Genomic DNA, 26,601 nt, shown 5'->3' on the forward strand with positions numbered 1-26,601 from the left:
CAATGGATAGTTACCATTTTGCGTTTTCAAATATTTTTGTGAATTTCGAGTAAACATTGGGTTAACAGAAATTTATGACAAACAACATTGTAAGCATTGCTACAGTGGCCTAGGGCGTGATGCTGGGTTCTGCTCGGTTTACACTCCGCCTTTGTCCCATCCTTTTTCCTGTCTCAACTATTAATATTTTCTAATAGAAAGGTAGTTTTACTCTATAGTTATATTGTAGAGACTGTTTTAGCAGAAACCATGGTTTTATGCAATTAATCATGGTGTTACCACATTAATATGTTGTCTGTAACCATGTAAAACCACTTTTAATTTTTGTAACGGAATGTTAAGTTTAGGTTTAGGGGTAGCGGCTGGTGTAGTGTATCTGTGGGACTCTAAATAAACCCAATAAACATGCTGATGTTTGTTGGTATTTAAAAAGGGGTGCAAAATGTACCTGCCACAACTAAATAGCATCTATGTTTATTTACACCAGGGGAAATTGCTTCTGCCTTTAAAAATTAAGAAAAAAAAGTCTTGGAGACTTTTTGGCATTTTATACCACAGTATGTGCACTGTAGTTGATGCAATGAACTTGTGCTTACTCTAACATTATATTGGCCACCGGCTACATGCTTTCTCAATATTTCTATTGAGATTGGCCATAAAAAAACCATAATGTTTGACTACTACTTGTTATGCAGTAAAGTGTGTTTATTAAAGGGGGAGTCTGCAATTGTCAGCAGGATTTTAATGGCGTTGCAATATGCTACTGTAAACAATAACTATGCACTCATAGACACTGGAAACACCACCCAAATGTTTACACATAAGGGTATTTCAGAGTCAGTGTGCCCTTTCAGCATTATTGGCTTTTATTGGCCTTTTTATTGATTCTTGTTTGATCATGTTGCAATGACACAGCCTTTAAGCACAAGCAAGAATAAGATTTTCACTTCATGGTGCAGCAGAACAGTAGCAATATTACAAATGCCAACTGCTGCTAGAGGTATTTTGCTGAACAAATTGGCAGAGGAAAGCGGGGTAAGGCTTCTGTGGAGAAATACATTTATGGTCATTTCCGTGCATTCAACTTAGACCATGCAGTCTCATATATGTTTGACTTGTTGAATAGATCAAGGGTCTTTAGCCTTTTCAGGCTAATGTGTTTAGCATGTGTTTAGTACTGTGTTAATGTATGTACATAATTGTATTATGATGATTACATTGCAAAGACATTCAAATAATCATTATTGGTGTACAGTACAGAATCATATACTTACACATTAGATTTAAATTGAACACATTTCGCCGAACTATAGCTTCTTAATGTGCCCATAAAATGGCTTGACAAGCACTTTTCTGTCCAGTGTTATGCATTCATCTTTCAAACAGGAAGTTTGGCCGGGACATGTCGAAGGGCTCATCCTTCATAAAAACAAAACAAATTATAATAGCCAATTGGCTTTAGTTATGTCACAGCCATGAACCATGATTTGCTAATTGCTGGTCTGTTGCAGGGGGAGGGGCATTCTCAATCTAGAGGGCATCTGACTGGATAAAAAAAAATCTGTTGACTGAGTGAATTTAACTCTTGTATTATCTCTCAGGGAGAAGATGCCGTTTCACCATGTGACGGCAGGACTTCTGTACAAGGGGAACTACTTGAGTCGCTCTCTGTCTGACCACAGCAATAGCGAGCAGCTTGTCAGCATCTCTGTGGAGGAACTTGATGGTGAGCACTGATGTTAAAGGCACAAAACCACATGCACAATTTTTTAACCATCTGTTATGAGGATGCATTGTTATTCCAATTCAATTTTCAGAATCTGGTTATTACTTTTAACCAATACCTATGATTAAAAAGATGGTAGGTTTAGTCCAGGATTCTGGTTAGTAAATACTGCAATCCAGATGTGCACACAATCTAAATATACATAGTAGCCATAGAGGTCAGCTATTAACCTTACTTTTCTTGTCAGGGTTTTCTTTCTAAAGGATGGTATTTGATGAATTTGCTTATAAAAAATAACTTTTATAGAACTTAAATAACTTATTGGTAATTTACTCCATTATATTTTGCTTAACAGATCATGTAGATCCCAATTGTTAGAACTGTCATTTTACTTTGATATATCTTTGATATTTATATATCACATATCTATGTATATTCATGTTTGACAAAACACAAATTACTGATCCGTTAAGCATTATGTAATGTTTTTTTATTAATAAAAGTTTTTTCAAGTGTTAACCAGGAGTGATTTTGGTATTTTTATGTAAATCAGGGATTTAAACACAAATCAAGATTCAACAATTCAAAAGAATATTTTAGCAAAGCTCAGCCCCCTCACTTTTCAGCCTGTATAATGTATTTGAGAATCAGGGGGTAAGATAGGCAGAGTCCTAATCAATTACTGCTGCCTTTGTCAGCACAGAAGAGCTCATGAAGGAAAATGCATCAAACCCTTGAGGCCGAAAATTAATGTTTAAATGACATATTAACACCCCGGGCCAGTTCTCAATCTTTGTCCTGTAGTACCCTGCACTGCACATGTTGGATGTCTCTTGTATTTAACACATCTGATTCAACTCATCAACTCATTAGTAAAAGCTCCAAGACTTTATCAGGATGTGTCAGATAAAGGAGAATTGCAAAAGATGCAGTGATTGGGTGTAGAGAGTGCTGACTCATATTGGGCCAGGAAGGTATTTATAAAAAACAATCTGAACTTCCTATACTGTTCAAATGTAATAAAAAGTAGAACGAACTAATCTGAATCTGAATTTAAAACGCCAGCTAAATGTTTCTGCATCAGTGTTTTGCAGATGCGACAGAAAGAGGAAGAGCTGATTTGCTCTTGGCCAAATACTCATATGTTCTCACTCCCAAAGTATCAAATACAGCCACCATGTTTTCTGTAGAAGTTCATGTGGTGTTGCATTTGTATTTAGTTTTTTGTGGTTGGCCGATTAAAATATGAACCTCATCTACATAAACTTTCATCAGATATACTTGCTGTCTTTACTGTTAAACGGATATTTCACCCAAAAATGAAAATGTTCTCATCATTTACTCACCCTCATGCCATCCCAGATGTGTATGACTTTCTTTCTTCTGCTGAACACAAACAAAGATTTTTAGAAGAATATCCCAGTTCTGTATGTCCATTCTGTATGTCTCCTTGGCGATCATGATTTCTAGGTCAATTACTTTTATACTGTCGTTATGTGCTTTTTGAAGCTTCAAACATCTGGTCACCATTTACTTTCATTGTATGAACCTACAGAGCGGAAATATTTTTCTAAAAATCTTCTTTTGTGTTCTGCTGAAGAAAGAAAGTCATACACATCTGAGATGGCATGAGGGTGAGTAAATGATGAGAGAATTTTTATTTTCGTTTAACTATTCCTTTAAACAGTAAGCAACCAAAAAATAAAAATAAATTGATGAGCTCAAATTGAAAATCATACCTGACCATTGTGAGGGATAGATAGTGTGGATCATTCAGCTGATGAAACATAACATATATGTACTACCAAAAAAAAAAGAAATTCATGTTGACTCCAGAAAGACACCAGAAAAACAGAAAGCATGGTGATGAATTGTCATCTAAAACATTTAGACTCACTGAACAGACTGTATGTCTTTTACATGTCATGCAGCATTTTCGCTTTCACTGTGGACAGACAGTTTACTTGTTGCTGGAAAGTTGTCACATTGCACGTGGTCAGAACAGGTGTATTATCTAATCTCAGTTCATCTTCAGGTCTAGTGTTATACAGTAGATTCAGAGATATTAGAACCAAAACATGTTTAAATGTGAGTGCCAATTTCATTGATTCTCTGAAATAAATAAATTATGCTTGTTTGAAGAATAGCCAGAACTGTGAGGACAAAGTGCTTCTGAAGCTGTAGATTTCAAACAAACTATGCATATATTCATGAAACTGCCTCTGTAAATGTAAACAAATCTAATGCTTTTAATGTGGAAACACTTGCAACAGCAACACTCATGAAATAATGTTTTGTGCGTTGTGTGTGTGCGTGTGTGTGTGTGTGTGTGTGTATGTGTGTGCGTGTGCGTTGTGCGTGCATGTATGCGTGCATGTGTGTGTGTGTGGAATAACAATTGTGAGCCTCTTTTTCCAGAGACAGTTGTTCTTAATTGGCTTTAAAACATAACATACACTCACCTAAATGATTATTAGGAACACCATACTAATACTGTGTTTGACCCCCTTTCGCCTTCAGAACTGCCTTAATTCTACATGGCATTGATTCAACAAGGTGCTGAAAGCATTCTTTAGAAATGTTGGCCCATATTGATAGGTTAGCATCTTGCAGTTGATGGAGATTTGTGGGATGCACATCCAGGGCACGAAGCTCCCGTTCCACCACATCACAAAGATGCTCTATTGGGTTGAGATCTGGTGACTCTGGGGGCCATTTTAGTACAGTGAACTCATTGTCATGTTCAAGAAACCAATTTGAAATGATTCAAGCTTTGTGACATGGTGCATTATCCTGCTGGAAGTAGCCATTAGAGGATGGGTACATGGTGGCCATAAAGGGATGGACATGGTCAGAAACAATGCTCAGGTAGGCCGTGGCATTTAAACGATGCCCAATTGGCACTAAGGGGCCTAAAGTGTGCCAAGAAAACATCCCCCACACCATTACACCACCACCACCAGCCTGCACAGTGGTAACAAGGCATGATGGATCCATGTTCTCATTCTGTTTACGCCAAATTCTGACTTTACCATCTGAATGTCTCAACAGAAATCGAGACTCATCAGACCAGGCAACATTTTTCCAGTCTTCAACTGTCCAATTTTGGTGAGCTCTTGCAAATTGTAGCCTCTTTTTCCTATTTGTAGTGGAGATGAGTGGTACCCGGTGGGGTCTTCTGCTGTTGTAGCCCATCCGCCTTAAGGTTGTACGTGTTGTGGCTTCACAAATGCTTTGCTGCATACCTCGGTTGTAACGAGTGGTTATTTCAGTCAAAGTTGCTCTTCTATCAGCTTGAATCAGTCGGCCCATTCTCCTCTGACCTCTAGCATCAACAAGGCATTTTCGCCCACAGGACTGCCGCATACTGGATGTTTTTCCCTTTTCACACCATTCTTTGTAAACCCTAGAAATGGTTGTGCGTGAAAATCCCAGTAACTGAGCAGTTTGTGAAATACTCGGACCGGCCCGTCTGGCACCAACAACCATGCCACGCTCAAAATTGCTTAAATCACCTTTCTTTCCCATTCTGACATTCAGTTTGGAGTTCAGGGGATTGTCTTGACCAGGACCACACCCCTAAATGCATTGAAGCAACTGTCATGTGATTGGTTGATTAGATAATTGCATTAATGAGAAATTGAACAGGTGTTCCTAATAATCCTTTAGGTGAGTGTATGTTAGACTATTTTTAAGATATATACATTTCAATCTTATAAAAAACTGAATGTGTAATATTTGACTAAATTAAATTAATATATCTTAAAATATTCAGGCTTTTGTCTTATTTTATAAAATATTACTCAGTATAATTTGATGGGATTTTTAGATGAAATTAACTGTAAATGCTTAAATCTTTTTTTTTTTTTTTTTTTTGTAATTGAGTGAAGCTTTAAGCCTATGATTGTGTTCTCAATGCTTAGCTGAGTTTCAGTCAAATTAGGGGTTTCAGAGTCGTAGAAGCGAGTACAAAAAAAATGTACATTCCAGGCATGGAATAGTCTTGAAAAAGACATGGACATTCACTGTGTGATCTGCTGGGGGGCAATTTTCATACACAAAAAAGTATATCTATTTAAATCTAAAGTTTTTCTTCTAAATTCTTTCAAATAATCACAAATGACAGGAAAGGTAATGGAAAAGTCATGTAAATTCACTCATCAAAAAGTAAGGCAACTCTGTATTAAAAAAAATATATATGTTTTTATGTATAGTAAAACTGTTCAATTTCCTTGTAGTGTTAAACAGATGCACAGGTAGCTGTAATAACCTGCCGGGCATTATTGTCCGCTGCACCTCCATCAGTGCCTTCAGCCCAGCTGCGGGGACATCAGCCGGGAGCCACCTATCTACAATTGTATGCCCATTAATCCCAGAACATCTCCTGGTGGTGGGGCAGCGGTCAGGGACGTCTCCCTGCCACCCCCTAGCAGGACATCGGATCTCCTCCAATGCCTCTCATCCTTTCCTTCCCATCCAGACATCCTTCCTTCACAAATTACTTGCAACCAGGGTTCTATATGTCTTAATACCATGACACAACCATACGCGTTAACTGGCACCAAAATGCGTACTTAGTGCCGTACTGGCAGCGTATCTCTCGGTAACTCAGTGCCACCGATTCCGTATGACATACTACCTCAACACAAGCCCTCACAACATATCACCCAGGTTCCCTATTCCTCAATTTCCTACTTCTGACTTTTTTGAAGCTGCTCCTATGATGCCAATGTCTCTAAAAAGGTGCTGCATTGATGTTCCCATAAATCCTTAGCACCTAACCTCCATTGCCACTGCCCTTCGCCACTTCACAGGTATGCATGTCTCCACAACATTTTGAGAAACATGGGGCACTTCTAATACAGTGTGGCAGGGTGGAGGGCAGGGCCGGGTCGTGATTCTACACACCCGGTCCCTTATCAGGCTAATTAAGCCTCCAAGAGGGATAAAGGCCGACTGTGGAGGATGGTGCGGGAGACAGAGATCATTTACGGACATGTCCGTCACCCCCATTTAATTATTTCTGTTTCCCTCCGATTGTCCCCTCCCTCATCCAGGTAGACGGGGATGACCTGCCGGCAGATGGGGCGAAAGGCAAGCCCCTCCCCAGGTAAGGGGGGTGTACGTCATGACGGGGGCTCCCTAGCCTGAGAGAACGAGGGAGGAATGTAGCGGGGTGGAGGGCAGGGCCGGGTCATGATTCTACACACTCGGTCCCTTATCAGGCTAATTAAGCCTCCGAGAGGGATAAAGGCAGACTGCGGAGGATGGTGCGGGAGACAGAGATCATTTACGGACATGTCCGTCATGTGTATGTGTTTGTCTTTTGTTTAGTTTCTCATTAAACTGTAATTTATATTGTCAAGCTGGTTCTCGCCTCCTCCTTTCCATCGAACTGCGTTACATACAGCTTGTATGGTATGTATCTGAAGTTGCCCTGGCTTTTTCAACCACCTGCCTCACCTCATTCAGATTAGGTCAGATCTACATCAAATTCCACTACTGGCTCTACTGGCTGTGGGACATATCCAGGGGAGCCAAGCGTGTTGTCTTTGTAGGGGTAACAAAGTTGTTGTTCCATATGGTCAGCAGGTTTCTGGCAAACTTAAAAGGATCCTTAATGAATTTCATCCTTTCATGCTCCCTCTTCCTTCTCCACTGACAGATTCTCTCTGCCCTCCTCAAGACTGCTAGATCTAGCCCTTATACCATCAGAGAACACCTTACACCTTCCTCCAAGCCTTATGAAGCTGCCTCCGCTCTTTCACAAGCTGAATATTTCCTTCTCTGTCTGACCCATCACCCTGGGACCACTCTTCCTTACTACTGTTTCACAAAATCTACCTATGCATTCTTCGTACCCAAAACATATTAAGCTTGGTCTCCACCCTTCAAATAAAGGCATATTCCAAGGTGGAGCACAGGTCCTCATCTAGTCTGATCCGTGCATCCTTATCATTAGATCTCGGCAACTTGATTAGCCTGCTTCTCACTGGTTTCTTCTCATTGTCATGTCTTCTCTGTCTTGTCTGTGGGTTGTAGGTTGTCTCTTCTTGCGGCTCAACTTGCAGGCTTGACCTGTCCTGCTGGTGGTACTGGTCTTCTTGATGCCCCTCCTGCAGTGCAAGGTTGTGTCTGGCTGCTACTTCATCCTTCCTTGATGTATCCGCAGGCCTTGGTAACTTGTTATCCTCATCCACCCTCAACTGCTTCTTCTAAGCATCCTTTGCTCATTATCCATGACCATTCCAGTCATGTCCATATTGTCTGTCCTAATTGGTCCATCTTCCATCCCGCCTCTCGGAGGACCACTGGGCTATTTTCCTTTAATTGTGTTCATAGTTGGTAAGGGTGTCCCCTGTGTATGGACCTGTGGGTAAGGTAACTAGCCTGCCCAACCATGTGTAGACTTTCCTGCTGTCAGCCAGTCATTACTGACATCCTCAAGTCTTCCCTGGACTCCAACTGCCCTATTCACAGTAGTCAATGGTTTCCCAGAAAGCTAAACAGATGCACAGGTAGCTGTAATAACCTGTTGGGCATTATTGCCTGTCGCACCTCCACCAGTGGTCATCAGCCTGTAGCCACCTATCTTCAATATTTCGCCCCATTAATCCCGAAATATCTCCTGGTGCTGGGGCAGTGGTCAGGGATATCTCCCTGCCACCCCCCACAGCTAGACACCGGATCCCCTCCAACACCTCTCATCCTTGCCTTCCTATCCAGACATCCTTCCTTCACGAAATACTTGCAAGTATACCACGGTGCTATATGTCTTAATACCTCGACATGACCATACACGCCAGCCCGTTGGCCAACTGGCACCGAGATGTGTACTCAGTGCCCTACTGGCACCGTATCTCTCGAAACTCTGTGCCACTGGTTCCGTATGGCATAATACTTCAGTACAAGCCCTCACCACATATCACCCAGGTTCCCTATTCCTCAGTTTCTTAATTCTGAACCCCCACTTTTTGTCCTTCCTTCTTAAAGGTGGGGTATGTGATTTGCAAAACGGCCGGCAGATTTTGAAAATACACAACTCTAAGGTCCTACCTTCTCTCCTCCAACGCTGGCCCTGACTCCACCCATTCGAAAAACATGGACGCGCAATCATGCACTGAGCTGAAAACTCAGATGCGCAGTGTTCTAGCAGTGTTCTAGACTCACTAGTCAAACAGTGCATTCACCTGTCAGACAATTTTTCAGAGCAAATTGTTGACACAGCAGGAGGAGGGGGTCGCATACCACTCTTGAAAGGTGTAGAGCTGATTTTCTCATAACTGTAAAAAAAAGAACATCGCCAGCCCTGGCGCCTGTACAGCGGTCTTCTATTCAAAACAGGATTCATAGAAATGTGGAACAACCCCACTAGCACTATAAAAGCTCTATTCTCCATACATAAATACAATCGCTTCCTGTTACTGGGTCACGAAGCTTTGAGTATGCGCACGAACGGGACACGCAGCCAGAGTGGTGGGGGAGGGGGCATGGTACGACTGTTTGATTGACACATTTTCTGTCCAATGATTCTAGATGGTCTTGAAAATGATTGGCTGGAGTTTTTCGAGTCCTGCCCGTTCCACAGATGATTAAATTGCTTAATTTTCATTTCAGTGCTTCTAATTTACAGCCAGTAAGTGGGTTAGGAATAGGATTTCAAGTTATTTTGAAAAAATGGTCAAAAAAGAAAATCACATACCCCACCTTTAACCATAGAAACTCCCTTTCTCAGCTTCCTCTGCCAATTCCTTCAAATACTTTTTTGAAGCTGCTCCTACGATGCCAATGACTCTAAAAATTATGCTGCATTGATGTTCCCATAAATCCTCAGCACACAACCTCCACAGGGTAGGTGGCATCAATTTTCCTCCATCAATTTTCCCTGCAATCTATGGCAGGGAAAATCCCATGGAACAGTAAGCTCAATCATTGCTATTTTCTTAGATGAAGTCGACCACAACAATACATCCAGTCTCAAGGAGGTAATGGTAACCTTGGTGGGAAATTTTAGCTGCTGGCCATGGTCGACCATCATTGACCAATCCCTTCCAGATGCTAAGATTGATCTGGATTCCCTCCATGCTGTGCCTTGTACGGCACCTCCCTTTTTAACAAAATCAACACCCTACCTCTGGGGAGCATGGTTGCCTTTGTTTGCCTTCACTCTATGCACCTCTAGGATCTCTACCAGCTTTCACAGGCCCTAATCATGCCGCCACCTGTACAATCCTTGTGGTAGGGTATCATAGGTGGATCTTATTAGAAAACTTAGCCTGGCCTGGGGCACCTTCCACAGATCAGCCCATCAATAAACTCAATCAGATGTCGCCTCCCATATGGTCAAGTGCCCTTGCTGCTGCTGGCTGACTGCCCTAACCTTATACCCTTCCTCTTCCATCCTAGTAACTTCCATAACTACCATTGCTTTCCTCTGTTTTGGGGAGGCTGCTGACCACAGTTTGGGACCCAATCCATCCCGTTCTTTCTTCCAACAATCTCTTGATGCTTTAGTCTTGAACCCGAGTGAAAATATTGTAGTGTTTATAAATTCCTATTTAAATGTCTTAGACTAATATTTTCTTACTGAAAAGCACACACATACTTTTAAAAATGTTTCCTTTAGTGAATCAATTGTATATAAGACAAAATTACATAACTTGTTGCAGTCGTAAGTCTTGTTTTAAATGTGTGTGAATAATGCAGTGTGCTTTTAAAGCTCAGTATGCTTCTGTTTGCAGCATGCAAGTTCCCAGGTTGCTTGATTGGCTTTAAAATGTAAGCAAAATTACCTAGTGAACTGCTGTGTGTTCAAGCATGCTGAGCAATCGTAGTGTTCTTCAGAGATATGACACTCAAGCTCTATTTTAAAACATGAGTCCTTTGCTGCCACAAGTTTTTTCTTCACAGAAGAAATGTATAAAATATGCATTTGATGGAGCCAAGTCCCCATCTCGGCAGGTCAAGACATGTATACAGTAAGTATTTCACAGACAGAGCTTTCCCCGGCAGAGCAGATAAATAAATTGAAAATTGAAAAGAGAAAATATGTTAGTTTTTTCTTTATTATCCACACTTTCAATGAGGGGAAATTTGTATTTCCTTGTCCTGAACTTATGGTGCATTTGTGCAGGAGACAGCTATGTGTGCTGATAATCATAATTTAATGGAGAACAAACTGATAATATGATGTTTAGAATTTAAAACGCTGACACACATTTCTGTATAGATCCATAGTCGTGATATACTGACTTGCACATTTATCACATGAAACATGGAGAATAAAAGCAAACTTTCCTGTACATTTTCTTTGGAGTATCACTTTTCATCATCAATTTCTCTTTTGTTTAATGGGATTGTGCATATGAGCTGAAACCACTAACAAATGCTGTGGTAATACTGTACATTTTAATGTCTGTAAATCGGATTGCACTCTGCATTGCAGCTAAGCAATTTGCATAAATACATTGGATTGAATAAGACATGATAAAATATGCTCACCTAAACTGTGCTGGGTCATGTTTTGAGGGCAGTGTTAAAAGGTTAGTTTACCCAAATATTTTAATTCTCTCATCATTTACTCACCCTCATGATATCGCAGGTGTATATGACTTTCTTCTTCATCAGAATACATATAAATAAAAATATCTCAGCTCATTAGGTTCTTAAAAAGTGGATGGTGATCACACTTTTGAAGTTCAAAAAAGAACATCAATTCGTAATGTGAGATTACGTCTACAACACGTCAATGTGAATATGTCACATGAGAAACCACTTGGATTGAAGTTTACCGGAAGTGATGGTTTAAATTTAAAAAGTACTTAAATATTGATATTTTCTCGCACCACAATCGATCATATCTATTTAGGAGACATTCATTTAACTACTGGAGTCATATGAATGACGTTCATGCTGTCTGTCTGTGATTTTTTTTTGAGCTTTAAAAGTTAGATCACCATCCATTTGCATTTTACAGACCTACTGAGCTGAGATATTTTTCTGTTTTTCTTCAAATGTGTTCTGGTGAAGAAAGAAAGTCATACACACCTGGGATATCATGAGAGTAAATGATGCAAGAATTTTCATTTTGGGGTGAACTATCCCTTTAACTGAACTATGCCCAGGGAATCATAAACACGAGCACTTCTGTCCAAATCCGCACCACGTATCGCTTGATGCTGTTGCATGCACTGCTGAGTGCTGTAAACTCACAGCTGAGTTTTGTGCAGAGAGCACTGGGATTTTTCAGACTGCAAGGCGGTTTTATAAAAATCAGTTGGAGGGCCAGACAAAAGTGATTGGCATGCTGCCAGTTGACTAGCCCTAGATTTACAGGACAAAAAAACTATTTGAGAAAAGAAAGTGAAATTTATGTCTGGATTATAATTTGATTTGTGATCATGTTAAAGGACTATTCCAGGTTTAATACAAGGAGGTTACAGTAAGTACGAGATCTGAGGTGTTGAGTTACCCCCTTCTTTGTCTTTTCAGAGATCCGAGAGGCATTCAGGGTCCTGGATCGGGATGGCAATGGCTTCATCTCCAAGCAGGAGCTTGGCATGGCCATGCGCTCACTTGGGCACATGCCAAGTGAAGTAGAGCTGGCAATCATCATGCAGAGATTGGACATGGATGGTGAGTTGTCCAACTAGTGTATAAATACATTTGGGGGCCACTGTGTATTTCAAAGTACCATGCTATTGCCATCTGATACCATTCCTATACTTTGGTTTTGGTGTGTTATCATTGTCAGGTTTGTTTACTTTAAACTGCTTTTCTTTGGTTTTGCATGGGAATTGAATCCAAAGTGTGGTTTTTATGTAAGAGGATCTGATAATTTTGTAGAGTTGATTTGGATATGAGCATGTTGTGAATGCACTTAATGTGTTATTCATAAAAAGAATGCTAATGTGCATTCTGGACATGAAAGATTGTCCAAATCCAAAATCTTTGTTTCAAAAGACTGTTAGGCCTGAAATATTTTGTGGTTAATTTGTAGTGAAGACATTTTTAGTAAAAAAAAAATGTTTAACTTTACTTCATGCTATTAAATGTAGAATAGGATTTTTTTTATGTCAGCTATATTTACTCAAATAAAATAAATAAATCACATTTTAATAGGATTTCCCCCTTCTTGTGGGTCAGGGACTTTACATAGGTGTCTGAGGATTTTATTAGTTTCAGTTGCACTTTTCTACTTTGAACCAAAAGCCATGCATATCACAGTGTGATATAGTAGTATAGCAAAGACTCAAGCCAATAAAACAAATCTACTGACAGCCCTAAAAGTGCTACTTATGTTTGCTACAGTAGAAAGTGTAATGGACTTGTTCATCTAACATTTGAGAAATTATTAATGTAAATCCTGATAGGATTTTTGTTCAGCTGATGTAATCAGATTTACCTGTACCTGAAGACTAACATAAATGTTCAGAGATCAGCTGGATTTTGTCACATTGATTCATCAACAGGATCAGCACTTGTCTGAATAAGCAATACGTAAATTTGCATGCTAAGGTCCCACTCATTCAAACAGGCACTCAGACAGGCACTGGGGGGCTCCAGCCAGGTCTCCTAAGCAACCAAATTGGCCTGGTTGCTAGGGAGGGTAGAGTCACATGGGGTAACCTCCCCGTGGTCATGATTAGTGGTTCTAGCTCTCAATGGGGCACGTGGTAAGTTGTGCGTGGATCGCGGAGAGTAGCATGAGCCTCCACATGCTGTGAGTCTCCGCGGTGTCATGCACAACTAGCCACATGATAAGATGTTTAAATTGACTGTTTCAGAAGTGGAGGCAACTGAGGCTTGTCCTCCGCCACCCAGATTGAGGTGAGTAACCGCACCACCATGAGGACCTACTAAGTAGTGGGACTTGAGCATTCCAAAATGGGAGAAAAGGGGATAAAAATACATTTAAAAAAGCACTCTTTGAAAGACTTTAACTGTAGTGTGTTATAGTGGAGTGTGTAATTTCATGATTTCAATCATAACGTAACGAAGGCGGTTGATTTTACACACAGATTAAGGATATATAAAAAGGTGTTAAATATCAAAATATTTAAATATGCCCCTGACTGTATACATTAATTCCATAATAAGGAACAAGGCCCCAATATTTTGCTCATATTGCATATACAGTATTGTAGTTGCACCCATGAAGATGCTCCAAAAGGCTCTGTCTGACGTCTGTTTACAAAGACAAACAACAAAAAATGCAGGCAGACAAAAAGAACTATAAGATATAGTTTACCCAAAAATGAAAATTCTCACATCATTAATTCACCCTCATGCCATCCCAGATGTGTATGTCTTTCTTTCTTCTGCTGAACACAAACAAAGATTTTTGGAAGAATATTTCAGCTCTGTAGGTCTATACAATGCAAGTGAATGGTGACCAAAACTTTGAAGCTTTAAAAAGCACTCAAAGGCAGCATAAAAGTAACACATTGACACATGTCTTCAGAAACAATATAAGTGTGGGTGAAAAACAGATCAATATCTAAACCCTTTTTTTTTTACTAAAATTTTCCACTTACAAACAGCCCTCCTAGGCAGACTTCTCTCCTATGAGTTTGTTATCTTTTGTTTTTGGTGATTCACATTCTTTGTGCATATCACCACTTGCTGAGCAGGGAGGAGAATTAACAGTAAAAAAGGAGTTCAGTATTGATCTGTTTCTCAGACACACCTATCATATCGCTTCGGAAGACATGGATTAAACCACTGGAGTTGTATGCAATACTTTTATGCTGCCTTTATTTTTGGAGCATCAAAGCAGGGAATAAAAATGGTTCAAGGAACAAAAACTAAAACAAAATTATTTGCAGAACGTAACCAAAAACCAGAACAAAGAGATTTTTAATTGTTCTGGAGTGGAAACTTTATTTTTAAATGCTGGTAACTGTAACGAATGAGCAGCGAAGGCAGACGAGGAGATGCGGATCCAGCTGCAGCTTAACTTTATTAAAGAAGACAACCGAATAAACACAAAGGAAAACCCTCAATGGGGAAACAAAACATAAAACAGAGAACATGGGCAGGGACAGCATACCAGGCTAAACAACATTCAACGATAGACTAGGACTGAACAAAGAACTAGGGTATAAATACATGAACATGGGACAAAGGGGCCAATGAACAAACAGAACTCAAACAAGATAACAAGGTGATAAACACAAACCAAAGGGAAACTAAACGAGGGCAGGTGAAAACAATGAACAGTGAACACGAGGGCTAACAGGGAGACTATGGAGCTAAAAAAGGGACAAAAGTGAAAACTAAGGAATTACAAAAGTGACAAAAATGATAAACAAAGGGCAACGGTGAAACAAGACAAGGTATACATAACAGAGCCCCCCCTCAAAGGATCGGATCCCAGACGATCCTAAAGAAAACAAAACCAAAGACAAGAAACCCACAAGAAACAAAATGATGGCACCAGGGGCAGACCAGGCGGGGCACAAGAGCAAGAAGGCAGTCCAAGGGGCACAGAGGGCAGGCAGGAAGTCCAAGGGGGCACAAAGGGCAGGCAGGAAGTCCAGGGGGGCAACAAGGGGAAATGAGACAGTCCACGGGGGCACAAAGGGAAATGAGACAGTCCACGGGGCCAATTAGGCAGTCCCTGGGGGCACAGAGGGACAGGTTTAGGGGGCCAGGGAGGTATCGACCGGGGGCAGGTTTAGATGGCCCGGGGGCTGGCCATAAGGCAAGGACCGGCTCAGGGAGCCTAGGAGGAGGCCACAGGACAGAGGCCGGTTTTGGTGGCCTGGGAGATGGCTGTGGGCCAAGGGCCGGTTCATGGGACCTGGGAGGTGGCCACAGGACAGAGGCCGGTTTTGGTGGCCTAGGAGATGGCCATGGGGCAAGCACCGGTTCAGGGGGCCTGGGAGGACGATTGGCCACTGGGGGAGCCGGCGGAGCTGAGGGAGGCAATGGCTTGGGAGGCTCAGAAGGCGGAGCTGAGGGAGCCACTGGAGGCGGAGCCGTAGGAGGGTCAGGAGGTGGAGCCGGGAGAGGCTCGGGAGGCTCAGGAGGTGGAGCTGAAGGAGGCTCTGGAGGCGGAGCTGAGGGAGGCTCAGGAGGTGGAACTGAAGGAGGCTCTGGAGGTGGAGCTGGGAGAGGCTCGGGAGGCTCAGGAGGTGGAGCCGAGGGAGGCGATGGCCTAGGAGGCTCAGTAGGCGGAGCTGAGGGAGGCGATGGCCTAGGAGGCTCAGTAGGCGGAGCTGAGGGAGGCTCAGGAGGCAGAGCCGTAGGACGCTCTAGAGGCGGAGCCCTAGAAGGCTCTGGAGTCTCTGGGCGTAGAGCCGTAAGAGGCTCTGGAGGCGGGGCCGAAGGAGGCTCGGGAGGCAGGGCCCTAGAAGGCTCGGGTGGCTCTGGAGGCGGAGCCGTAGGAGGATCGGGAGGCAGGCCCGAAGGAGGCTCGGGAGGTGGAGCCCTAGAAGGCTCGGGAGGCTCGGAGGCGGAGCCGTAGGAGGCTCGGGAGGCGGAGCCCTAGAAAGCTCTGGAGTCTCTGGGTGCAGAGCCGTAGGAGGCTCGGGAGGCGGAGCCGTAGGAGGCTCTGGAGGTGGAGCCGTAGGAGGCTCGGGGAGAAGGGCCGTGGAAGACTCGAGAGGCTCGAGAGGCGGAGCCCTGGAAGGCTCGAGTGACTTGAGGGGCGGAGCTCTGGGAGGCTCGAGATGCTTGAGGCGGAGCCCTGGGAGGCTCGAGGGGCTTGAGTGGTGGAGCCCTGGAAGGCTCGGGAGGAGGAGCCCTGGGAGGCTCGAGAGACGGAGTCCTGGAAGACTCGGGAGGCGGAGCTCTGGGAAGCTCGAGAGGAGCCCTGGAAGACTCGGGAGAGCTCGGAAGGCGGAGCTCCGGAAAGCTCGGAAGGCGGAGCTCTGGAAAGCTTGGGAGGCGGAGCTCTGGAAAGCTCGGGAGGCGGAGCTCTGGAAAGCGGAGCTCTGGAAAGCTCGGGAGGCGTTGGCGCTTGGACGGTCATGGCTCCAGGCGCTGGCCCAGGGACGGTCGGGGCTACAGGCGCTGGCTCAGGGCCAGTGGCAGGCGCTGGCTCAGGGACGGTCGAGGCTACAGGCGCTGGCTCAGGGACGGTCGAGGCTACAGGCACTGGCTCACTGACGTCTGAGGCTACAGGCGCTGGCTCACTGACGTCTGAGGCTACAGGCGCTGGCTCACTGACGTCTGAGGCTACAGGCGCTGGCTCGGGGCTGGTCGAGGACTCAGGCTCGCTCACAGTGACATGCGTGGGCTCTGGCTCGCTCACCGTGACATGCGTGGGCTCTGGCTCACAGACCGGGACAGGCGTGGGCGGTGGCTCGCTGACCGTGGCAGGCGTAGGCTCGCTGACCGTGGCAGGCGTAGGCTCGCTGACCGTGGCATGCGTAGAGAGCCCAGAGGCGAGAGCCGGGATCGAGAGAGGAGGTTCCCCGGCAGCGAATTCCTCCACGACGAGACTCACATATTCCTGCCAGGTGTAGTCTCCAATCTCCGGCAAATCATAACACCGGTGTTTAGGTACCCCAATCCGGTAAACGGTCTTCAGGAGGTTGTCATCCCAACTGGTGTGGTCAGCCACGCAGGAGAAATAGTGGGAGAACTCACGGATGTTTAGATCTATTCGCGTCAGTCCCACGAAGAAAGCCGCTAGATCCATTTTGGTTCTATCGTTCTGTAACGAATGAGCAGTGAAGGCAGACGAGGAGATGCGGATCCAGATGCAGCTTAACTTTTTAAAGAATACAACCGAATAAACACAAAGGAAAACCCTCAATGGGGAAACAAAACATAAAACAGAGAACATGGGCAGGGACAGCATACCAGGCTAAACAACATTCAACGATAGACAAGGACTGAACAAAGAACTAGGGTATAAATACATGAACATGGGACAAAGAGGCCAATGAACAAACAGAACTCAAACAAGATAACAAGGTGATAAACAGAAACCAAAGGGAAACTAAATGAGGGCAGGTGAAAACAATGAACAGTGAACACGAGGGCTAACAGGGAGACTATGGAGCTAGAAAAGGGACAAAAGTGAAAACTAAGGAATTACAAAAGTGACAAAAATGATAAACAAAGGGCAACGGTGAAACAAGACAAGGTATACATAACAGTAACTGGTTATAACCGATTATTTTTTTCAGACAATTTTTTCATGAAACTGAAGGCCAAAAGGTTTATCATAGCACATTTTTGTAACCACACCACTGCATGTTTCCTAAAAAAGGTAACATTTGTTTTGACCCTGAAGGAAACTGCAGCATCACACATTTATTTGCCTGATTGCCCATTGTGGATGTCGCATTCTCTGAATGAAGACCTTTTCTAACAACTATGTATAAATAATACATATACGTGCACGGTTAATCTAGGTACAAGGGAAACATTATTAGAGGTAAAAAGTTCATTTGGTTGTTTCCAAGTCTTAACTGAATTATTGTTAGATATGATGCATTAATACAGAAGTGATGCTGCTGAATTTTGACTGAGAAGCAGAACTGTAATTAAAATTATACTTAACTGTTAATTAACTATGTGCTTGTTATGATTTTTATACTGATAATCCACCACACAGGGGAAAAAAATGGCTTATTTTCACTTATTTTGTTGAGACTAATGGCTTATTTTGGGCTTGTTTTCCAGACCAGGTTGCTTGTTTCTCTGGCAACACTGCTATTAGTATTTCACCCACCACTTAGTGCAGAGTACACTCACTTTAAAAAGAATGTTATTAACCGTCATTTTATTTTTTTCTAACTGGTACACTTTTGGAAATAGACTGTGGAACTTCTGAACCAGAACAAATACAGTTTTTGCTCTGAACAAACTGAAATGAAAAACATTCCGTTTTTAGTCCCTGTTTCAAAGTTCTGGCCACCATTCACTTGCATGGTGAGGACCTACAGAGCTGAAATATTCTTCTAAAAATCTTATTTTGTGTTCTGCAGAAGAAAGAATGTCATACACATCTGTGATGGCATAAGGGTGAGTACATGATGAGATCATTTTAAATTTTGGGTGAACTATTCCTTCGAACAGATTGACAAACGTAATTGCAAAATGGATTGCTCTGGATTGTTGGCACTGATATGGAAAGAAAGCAAACACATTATTGACTTCTAAAGCCACTTTTTTATTGTCTATTCACTCGTATGCCACAATAATGTAATATCTTTGAATTATTAGAATTATTATTTATCTTATAAATATATTACTATTTTTTAGAATTATTTTTGTTTTATATTGCTTTATCTTATCTGGGCCACTTTTTCCCAGCAAATTCTTTTAGCAAAAGATGTCCTCAATTTTAAATTGAGCTCTTGTAAACCAGATTCTGACTTAAAAATATATATATATTTTTCAGGTGATGGACAGGTGGACTTCGATGAGTTCATGACGATACTCGGACCTAAGCTTCTCTCCTCTGAAACACGGGAAGGTTTCCTTGGGAACACAATAGACACCATATTCTGGCAGGTAAGGAGCCATGGAGAACAATTTGCATACTGTTAATCCTTGCAGGAACTTTTGCAGAACTAAACTTCAAAGAACTGAGTTGTGCAATGTCTAAATCCTTAAAATTACAATATTACAGAAACAAATGTTTTTATTTGCAATCTGCAGGTTTGTGTCTGGGATATATTCTTCTGTCTGATGGTTTAGGTGTGCATTGTGTGGATGATGTTTTGTGTATTTTGCACAGTAACATTTATATATTAATTAAAATTGATAAGAATATAAGTTGGCTGATATGATTTGGATGATATCAATGTTTGGCATGCTCATTTTCAAACTGAGCGGAGAGGAGATACTTATCTTAAGCCTTGCATTTTGATGGACTGTTGTATGATGTGATATCAGAGAAGATGAAACAAAGTCCAAGACAGCCGCACTTGGCTAAAACAGGTGGTTGTTACCATGGCTGTCCCTTTTGGTGGACTTGACATGAAGTCTCTGAATGAATTTTATAATAGACATAATAGACTTGTTTTGATTTTAATTAATTATTACCTCGACCAGCAGCTATAGCACTGTAAAAAATAGGCTCAGTGCACTGATTAATTCTGCAGTTGATATAAAGCTGAAGTGTATCATTACAGCACCACTAATATCATCAGACAGAATTTTCCACTCAAGATGGATTATGGATGGCTAGTAAATAAGATGCAGGTTTTTAGCTGAAATATATCACACTGATGCAACAGTTCAGGCCAGTAGCCAGCCTAGTGGAAAGGGGGTTCCCCTCATTTTGTATTTATTTATGAGGTTCAAATACTTCATTTTGGTGACTTGTTAATGCACTCATTTGTGCTGGATTAACTTGTCTGCTGGTATCTTAACGAGCATGCTTTTTGATGCACTGAAAATATTTACTACAATGTTGTCAAATTGCTTACCAAGTATAACAACAGTACCCTGTTTGGCAATTTTTTGAACATATGTTCAATATTCTGCGACAATGACACTGCTGCCTGCTTTCTCTTCTGTCTCTCCTGCTCTTTTCGCCCCATACTCAATATCCAGCTGGATGTCGTTGGCCTCACTGATTTAGTGCGGTAAAGTTTGACGTTCGACATTCGGTTTAGCAGATGTAAGGGACCGTCTGAAATCTCCACTCACTACGCAAAAACATAAGAGATGTCCAGTCATTCATTCAATTCACGTGCAAGTTATACATGAAAAAAACAACCTGTAAAATACATTTTCACATTCAGAATGTTCTTATAACTTCCCCAGAGGACAGACAGACAGACTACAGGTGATTTTATTACAATATGATCAATTATATAAGTGATGTAATCAATTTTAGAGGATAGAAGGATTTACTACTTAATCACTAAAATAAAAAAATAATTAAAAAACTACAGCCTTTAAAATGAGAAAATATAATTTTGGTAAATGGTTGTGGTTTGTTCTATAAAATAATTGATTCCTGTACTTATATACTTGATGATACTGTAAAAATCTATCCTGTAATAAGTCTGTCTATCCTCTGGGAAGTTACCACAGCCTTTAAAATGAGATAACGTCATTTTGGGGATTTTTTGTGAATATCTTTCTAAAATAATTGATTCCTGTACTTTTAAAATTGATCATACTGTAATAATCTCACCTTTAGTATGTCTGTCTGTCTTCTGGGAAGTTATTAAAATGTATTTACATTTATTTTTATGTATAACTTGCACGTGAATTGAATGAATGAGTGGACATCTTCTGTTTTAGCGTAGTGAGTGTAGTTTTCAGATGGTCTCTTACATCTGCGGAACCGAATATTCAACGAATGTTGAAGCCAAACTAACTTTACCGTGCTCACAGATTTTGCTATGAGTGCATAATGTCAGTTGCTGTGCATGTAACTCCTGTAAAGGATGATATTAATGAATACAAATAAAAAATTGACTTAAATTCTAGACCTTTGGCAGTTTGGAGGGTGGGGGTCCTTCAAACTACCCGAACACCCCTGTCTACGGGCCTGCTGTTTAGTAAATTCCCCCACAATGTTAACACTTTTTGGGGAAATCAGCCTACTAATGGCTAACTTATAGTTGTCTCTCTCTGCATATTAACCTGGGATGGTTTATTTTAACATTAAATAAAGTCACGCCTCAGCTTTAAAGGAGATGAGTCCTTGTGTCATTTTATACATGAAGTGTTTGATCTTGCAGTGTGATCAGTGTAATTGAATCGACTCCCAAGAGTGGCTCATTTACCGTGTGGGTGCAGAATCATTGAAACGGCCCCATCCGTCATCTGTCTGTGAAGTGGGATGAATAATTGTTTACATTATGAAGGACGTTTTCCCTGTTATGGATCCAATTGCAGCCAATAAGAAAGCTGCTTGTGTGCCTTCAACCATTTCTGTTGTATTTTAACACAGGACAAACTGTGTTGTAAGTGCCTTTGCTTGTTGTGACAGAGTTGTATCTAGTGTAGTAGCTGACAAGTGGTTTTTCCTCAGGATCAAGATTTGCCAACACTGCCAAAATTGTTTATCATACAAAAGTATATAAAAGTCAAGCATTGAAATGTATTAAAATTATTATTTATCTTTATCCATAAAATTAATGTTAATCTCCTATTGTGTTCCACAACCATGTTTATCCATGTTGCAAGTGAACCTGTGTTCAATGTAGTCTGGGATGTATTTTTCTTTTACCTTGCGTAGTTTTGTTCAAGGTCGTCAAACATGTCATGCAACCTGTCCATGTTACCATCTGCCTAATTTGGCAAGTTTTTCTTAAGTGACAGATGAATTTGCACCAAAATGCTAAACCTGATCTCATGAAAATTACATGACAGTTACTGTGGCAACATTTTTGCTAAATGAGATTACGTGTAGGGCGGCACGGTGGTGCAGTGGTTAGCACTGTCGCCTCACAGCAAGAAGGTCGTGGGTTCAAACCCTGGTTGCCCCGGCCTTTCTGTGTGGAGTTTGCATGTTCTCCCTGTGTCTGCGTGGGTTCTCTCCGGGTACTCTGGCTTCCTCCCACCATCCAAAAGACATGCAGGCTAGGTTAATTGGTGTCTCCAAAAAAATTGCCCTAGATGTGGATGTGGATGTGGATGTGGATGTGAGTGTATGTCTGTCTATGTGTGGCCCTGCGATGGACTGGCGACCTGTCCAGGGTGTCCCCCGCCTTTCACCCAATGTTAGCTGGGATAGGCTCCAGCCCCCCGCGACCCTGTACACAGGATAAGCGGTTGACGATGGATGGATGGATGGAGATTACGTGTTTCCTTGCATGAATTTCTGCAGTTCTGAGGAGAAATGTCCAATGTGTGAAAGCGAGTTAACTGTTCTCCCATACAGATGAGATTTTAAAGGGATAGTTCACCCAAAAATGAAAATATTCTCATCATATACTCACCCCTCATGCCTTCCCAGATATGTATCACTTTCTTTCTTCTGAAAAACACAAACTAAGTTTTAAAATAATATTTCAGCTGTTGTAGGTCCATACAATGCAAGAGAATGGTGGCCAGAACTTTGAAGGCCCAAAAGGCTGAATAAAAGTTATCCCTAAAGGTGTCCATCTGAACCATCTGAACCTTGGTGCGCACTAAACAAGCGGACCGAGACCACCTGAAAAGTGGGCTTCCAAACGAACTCTGGTGCGGTTCGATTGATATATGAATGCAACATGGACCAAAGATGTCTAAACGGATCAAAAACAGGAAGTACTTTTTCTAATACTGACCACAAGCATACCTGGTTCTTCTCATCATAGGAGCTATGTTGCCCATTACAGTTCGGTACTGGCGTCAGAACCGCCGTCAGCCGTCCTAGCAGCATATCTTTGTTTGTGTGTGCAACGGAGGAATTCCTGGCACTGTTTTGACTCCTTTAAAAATGTTATTAGCTCTTCGTTTGTTCTCAGCTAGTAAAAATACCACCACATATACATCTAACGAGCACATTTTGCCAGCATTGTTTTGGATGATCAGCAAGTTCCGTCACAAATTATACATCATAAAATCTGTCCAATCAGGTTGTGACTTTTTCCTGATGCCTTTTGTTTCATATATTTATGTTCTGTGTTAAAAATGCCAGTGTGACTGCTAAGTGAACCAGGACTAAATGTATAATTTTCTTTTTTGGTCGGGACTAAGAGAACCAGACTACAAGTGAGAATACACCCTAAGACTCCAGTGGTTAAATCCATATCTTCTGAAGTGATATGATACAGTAGGTGTGGGTGAGAAACAGGTCAATAAATCTACACTTTCACCTCCACATTCAGGTGTTGAAGTGACTTTCACTTTCACTTTTAGCCACCTAACAGTTGGGGATGGTCAAAGGTGGAGATTAATAGTAGAAAAGGACTTTAATATTTATCTGTGTCTCACCCACACCTATCACATCTCTTCTGAAGAAAACCACTGGAGTCTTATGGATTACTTTTATGGCTCCTTAATTTTTGGACCTTCAAAGCACTGGTCATTATTCACTTGCATTGCATGGACCTACAGAGCTGAGACGTTCTTCTAAAAATCTTAATTGGTGTTCTGCAGAAGAAAGAACGTCATACACATCTTGGATGAATGAGAGAATTTTCTTTTTTTGGGTGAACTATTGCTTTAATTAAGATAATACTCTATTCAGTTTTAAATAAAGAAAACCTACATACCTACCTTAAACCTAAACCTAACCGATAGTGTAATTAAAAGCAGGTGTGACATGTAAAATGCAATTGCTGAAGCAACCGTGTCAATTTGTGGTGCTTCCATCACTTTGGGACTCGTCCTTTGCAAGTGCAACATGATATCAGTTAAGCTAAAATTGGTTCGATTGCATCGGAATAAGCTTATAAACGAATTTGGTTATCAAATTCATATGTAAAAATGTATCGCTTAGCAAGTCATGTTCTATAGTAAAAGTTTTTTGATTTTCCTTATGTTATAGGATATCATTGTGTGAGGAACAGGATAAAAAGTAATTGCTTACGCACTGATAATCTGCCCTTTTAATCAGGATATGTGTGTGATGAAAAGAAAGCCATTGTTGTTTTTGTGCTCATGTCACCAGAAAACTGCTGCGATACGTACATGAGCCACTTAAAAATTATTTTGCAAAAATGTAGTTATAGAAATGTGTTTTTATGAGACCAGGTTGGAAATGCTGTAGAGTTTGATTGGATGCACGGCATTTTACATCAGCAACAAAAGATATGGAAAGCAGTTTCTCCTCTTTTAAACGTTTCCTAGTCATGTTTTATGGTAAGTTGCATTTTATTAACTACATTCAGTTTTATCCCTGTTTTTCCCTGATGCCCACCATCCAATCTGAAAAGACCTAAGATCCATTTTTGGGTTGCGACTCACCAGTTCTATAGATGATATCTGACTATCCTCTGAGCACTGTTCTAAGAAGCCTGAGCTATTCCATTCCTGTGTTATTCATCTGAAACACGTCAAGCAGAAGGGTTATCTCAGAGCTTTGTGTGGCTGTCAGTGGTTTAATTATGTTTTATGAATCACTCCCCAGCCTTGGAAGAGGACTGTGCTCTTAAGTATTTATTTTCTGCCGTGCTGCTGCTGTGTCAGACTTGTTCAATCAGTGCTACATCATCACATTAGTATTCTCATGCACTTAGAGTGGCTCTTGTGGCAACTGAGTGGTGATTATAACCACTTTGCCCTTTAGCAATGCACATAACCCTAGGTTTCTATAGAGAAACTGTCCCTTTAAAAAATGTAGTGTAAATATTAACTTTGGATGAAACAGCAAATATTCTAGGGTCAGATTACAATATATTTAATTTTCCTTAATACAATCCTTATTGTAATTGTGTAAAACAACAATACAAACAAGAACAAAACATTAAAGGTGGAATTTCTTATCTTGCCACTTATTTGTATATTACAACCTTTTTATGGTTCCCTCATGAGCTTCTATTTTAAAGGATATTCTAAAGACGAACTAGATAAGATTGTTGCTATCACTGCGTTTAGCAAAGCTTTTCTGTTTGCTGTCTTACAGCAATAATAATAAATAAATAAACACTTTTTCTTAAAAAACACTGCTGTGATTAACAATGGCAATCTTCAGCTAATGGCCATTTCAGGCTACAGCAAATACAAATAAAAAAATTTTTAAGAGATTAAATAAAATGTTTAGAGATTAAAAAACAATACAGCTTTGTTGTATATGACCATGCAAAAGCAAAATGCAGTAACTATACATTATGTCAAACTGTGGTATACTGGTAAAATACTGGTAGTATTATTCTTCAATCCTCAGTCTATGTCAATAAAATGGAAAGAAAGAAAGAAGCAATCCTACAATCTCTGCAAAGTTCTCTAAATCAATTTAGCTAAATAACAGTGATTCAAAATGTATGCATGGTAGTGTATTGATTAATTATCATAAAACGTCTCGGGTTACATGTGTAACCCTTGTTCCCTGAAAAAGGCGGAACGAGATGTTGCGCTGCTAAGCGCTACGGGGAACAGCTTTCGCTGTGAGCCGAGCTGAAATATTGTGTGAAACACGTCAATGAACATTGACCGGAATTTATAGCCTCGGCTGATGTAATCATTAGATGCACCTGAGGCCAGGCTATAAGTGGATACGTCACCAGGTGTCGTCAGACACTTCTTTTTGAAGAGCAGTCCTGGGACGTCCCAGTGCGGCAAAGCAGCGCAACATCTCGTTCCGCCTTTTTCAGGGAACAAGGGTTACACATGTAACCCGAGACGTTCCCTTTACAAAAGGCTTCACTACGATGTTGCGCTGCTAAGCGCTACGGGGAACGCAATACCCACGCCGCCGCACTTGGGACTTTCCGGACCCCTACGGTTGTGCAGTGTACTCACAAAAACGCGAGAGGTCTCAGACATGAGCTTGAGATGTCGACTCAAGGGCATAAGAGCCCGGAGTAGCATAAACATCTAAACCATTAATTTTTTGATGAATGTGTGTGGAGAGGACCAGTCTGCCGCATCACAAACGTGTTCAGGCATGAGCTGAGATGTCGACTCAAGGGCATAAGAGCCCAGAGTAGCAAAGCATCTAACCCACAAAGTTCGATGAATGTGTGCGAAGAGAACCCTATCGCAACACAAACTCGTCATAAAAACTGATGAATGTGAGCGGAGAGGACCAGCCTGCCGCATCACAAACTTGTTCAGGCATGAGCTGAGATGTCGACTCAAGGGCATAAGAGCCCAGAGTAGCAAAGCATCTAACCCATAAAGTTCGATGAATGTGTGCGAAGAGAACCCTATCGCAACACAAACTTGTCATAAAAACTGGTGATTGTGAGCGGAGAGGACCAGCCTGCTGCATCACAAACTTGTTTAGGCATGGGCTGAGATGTCGACTCAAGGACATAAGCATCTAAGTAGCAAAGCATCTAAACCATAAAATGTGATTA

General features: G+C 41.5%; 1 protein-coding gene across 2 annotated transcripts in view; it reads left to right on the top strand.

The window, feature by feature from the left end:
- The window catches only part of LOC127631799 (calcium-binding protein 8-like), a 71,291-nt gene that overhangs the window by 8,617 nt on the left and 36,073 nt on the right, over positions 1–26,601 (top strand). For both annotated transcript variants that reach the window (XM_052110146.1, XM_052110145.1), the window contains exons 2-4: positions 1,602–1,726; positions 12,218–12,361; positions 19,089–19,201. In XM_052110146.1, coding sequence (XP_051966106.1) covers positions 1,609–1,726; positions 12,218–12,361; positions 19,089–19,201 — 375 coding nt within the window. In that variant the 5' untranslated portion in view covers positions 1,602–1,608. The remainder of the gene's footprint in view (positions 1–1,601; positions 1,727–12,217; positions 12,362–19,088; positions 19,202–26,601) is intronic.

This window comes from Xyrauchen texanus, chromosome 38 (genome assembly GCF_025860055.1).
Source record: "Xyrauchen texanus isolate HMW12.3.18 chromosome 38, RBS_HiC_50CHRs, whole genome shotgun sequence".
Lineage (NCBI taxonomy): Eukaryota > Metazoa > Chordata > Actinopteri > Cypriniformes > Catostomidae > Xyrauchen > Xyrauchen texanus.